At 47.8% G+C, this 2,706-nt stretch overlaps 1 protein-coding gene across 1 annotated transcript in view; it reads right to left on the bottom strand.

Moving 5' to 3' along the window:
- Nucleotides 1-2,706, bottom strand: part of LOC103371521 (glutamate receptor ionotropic, NMDA 1-like) — a 60,093-nt gene that overhangs the window by 22,179 nt on the left and 35,208 nt on the right. Inside the window, exons 13-18 of the mRNA XM_008300873.1 lie at nucleotides 2,108-2,220; nucleotides 1,887-2,035; nucleotides 1,437-1,594; nucleotides 1,199-1,360; nucleotides 680-789; nucleotides 442-587 (exon numbers count right to left, since the gene is read on the bottom strand). Of these exons, the coding sequence (XP_008299095.1) occupies nucleotides 442-587; nucleotides 680-789; nucleotides 1,199-1,360; nucleotides 1,437-1,594; nucleotides 1,887-2,035; nucleotides 2,108-2,220 (838 nt within the window). The remainder of the gene's footprint in view (nucleotides 1-441; nucleotides 588-679; nucleotides 790-1,198; nucleotides 1,361-1,436; nucleotides 1,595-1,886; nucleotides 2,036-2,107; nucleotides 2,221-2,706) is intronic.

The raw sequence follows: 2,706 nt of genomic DNA, 5'->3' as shown, positions 1-2,706 counted from the left end.
ACCACCAGTCCACCTGGACGATCGGCCCTACTGATCGATTAGATTTCATGCAGCAGCAATAACAGACTCCACACATCAACACATCGATCTGTGTTTGAATAATCCTTTGTCTTATTTCAGTTTTTTGGTCTCTTGCCTCCGTTTCCTTTACTTTTTAGAAAATCAAAAATATTGTTAAAATAACCAAGTTCTCCTCCCTTCACTGATGAAACTCCATAAACTAGCCTGAGCCTTTAGAGCTTTCAGCTGCTTCAATACAAACACGTAGTTGGTGGTGATAAAGATCCCTGAAAACTGAAGATGGTTCGTTATCAAGTACAGTAAAGCCTCAGACGCTTGGTCCAAGAATATAAAACCAAACAGAGTAAAGAAGCAGAACAGAAGAGGATCTGAGCAGGTTAAACACTGGACAGAAGCAGCAGATCTCAGGTGAGTCCATACCTGCAGGTTCTTCCTCCACACGTTGACAGCGGCGAAGGCGAGCTGCATCTGTTTCCTGCGAGCGTCTTTGTGCCGTTTGTAGGCGATCTCGATGAAGATGAGGAAGATTCCAGCGACGATTCCACCGGCGACCAGCATGAACACACCTGAGGAGGAGGGCAGGTGAGGACAGGTGAGGAGGGGCGGAGTCTGACCGTCTGTCGGGTTCTACCAGCAGCAGAGAACCGTCTGATCCTACCTGCCATGTTCTCGAAGGTGAGGGTTGCCGGTGCGTTGCTCCTCGAGTCACACTCCTGGTATCGAACCCACGTCTTATCCAGGTCCTCCATGAAGCCATTCTCATGAGAGCTGTGGAGAGACAACCAGATGTTTGCATGCGCTCAGTGCGAAGTTGTTCCTACCCAAGAGTTGAGAAAACAGTCTTTAGTGTTCAGACTGAGACACCTGGATGGATGTAGAACTGATCTGGTGTCAGGTTCTACCAGAACCCAGATGTGTTCTTCCTCCTAAATGTCATGTGTCTATCTGCTGTACTGATGAAGTTCTGAGACTCAGAAATGATGGAAAAAGTCCATTAAAGTGATCAATCTGGACCCTCCTCTGTGGACTTGAAGGACCTGGACCTCTGGAACGTTCACAGTCTGAAGGTAGAACTCTGGTCAGTAGATAGAGGTTCTGCAGATACAGAACCAGATGTTCTGAGGAGGTTCTGGTTGGTTCTTCATTACATGGAGATCACCTTTGGTTGGTTTCCTACCTGAGAATAGCCAGAGAAACGTTCTGTTTCCAAGGACTGTCTTTCCTCATTCCGATCCCGAACCCGGAGCGAAAGAACAGCTCTCCCGTCGTCACCAGATCGCACTTCTGCGACGCCTCGAACTCCAACACAGCGCTGTCCCAGATGAAGGCGTGAAGCTTGCTGCAGGAGGAGGTCAGAACGTTACTATCAGCTGGATTCCAGCAGTGTTCAGACTGTGAGTGTCGGAGGACCCTACTTGTCTCGGACAGCCTGGATGGCCTCAGCGGCGCTCTCGTAGTTGTGTTTCTCCATGTGCCGGTACATGGTGCTCAGCTCCACCTGCCGTCTGAAGTAAATATCCACCGAGCTCTGCTTCACTGTGGCGTAGATGAACTTATCTGATGGGTTACGCAGCTGCAAACAGCAGCACAGAGGAACAGGTTAACACTGAACACACTGTGGAGATTCTCAGTCCTCCAGGTCGCGGTTCTTCTGGTAGATTAATGGTAGCAACTGGACCTGCTTGAGTTCCTTGAAGACGTTCCACCTCTCATCCAAGAGGCTTCATCAGGTCTGACTGACTAGTTGGGAGTTCCACATACTTACATCCTTAAGGAGTCAAGACTAGGATGTAAGTATCTGGAACTCCCAACTAGTCAACTAGACCTGTAAACACCTGTTTCCTGCAGCTGCAGTGTCAGCTCACCCTGGGGTCATTGATGCCAGTGATGCGCTCCTCAGGCCGGTCCAGCACCAGGAAGGCTGCCAGGTTGGCAGTATATGAAGCTACGATGATCATGGCGAATCCTGCCCACACCATCCCCAGAATCCTGGCCGAGAAGCTCCGCGGAGCTCCTGAAGACACAGCAGGCGGGTTAAACCGGTCTACAGGCTGCATATCGACAATCAGTAATATCGCATCAATACCTTCTCCGATCCCAGAGTTCAGCAGTACTCCCCATGAGAACCACATGGCCGAGGACAGGGTGAGGGCGTCTTCTTCTTCTTCTTCGCTGTTCACTTTAAACCTTCCAAACGGGCTGAAAACACAAACATCTGGATGTCACACTGTGTTGCTGTGTTTGGTACTGACGTGTTGAACAGGTGTTGTGCACTAGCGAGTTCTCCTCCAGTGTTCATCAGACTGTATAAACCTCCATCCCTACAGGAATCACAGACAAACTGATCTGAACAACATCTGCAGTGTTACTGTTCTCAGGAGTTTGTGCGACATCGGCTTCAGTGTCGTGTGCAGGATTTCAATAACCTGTAATACTTTATTAAGTTAAGGTTTAAGTTAAGTTTAAAATAAGTTAAGCTACGGTAAAAGTTTAGGTTAAAGTTAACTTTGTTAAGGTCACACCAGGGATATCTACATGTTCCAGCAGCTGGATACAGATGTGTGTATTACTGATTACTTTGTCAATTCTAGTCTCTTTAACTTTCTTATATATATATACATATAGTTGATGTGGTTGTGTTGTTGTATGGTTGTTGTGTGGTTGTTGTGTTGTTGTGTGGTTGTG

The sequence above is a fragment of the Stegastes partitus genome, unplaced genomic scaffold (assembly GCF_000690725.1).
Source record: "Stegastes partitus isolate 25-593 unplaced genomic scaffold, Stegastes_partitus-1.0.2 Scaffold1602, whole genome shotgun sequence".
In the NCBI taxonomy this organism is placed as follows: Eukaryota; Metazoa; Chordata; class Actinopteri; family Pomacentridae; genus Stegastes; species Stegastes partitus.
Note: the sequence above shows the minus strand (reverse complement) of the source record. Positions and strands in the feature narration are given on the sequence as shown.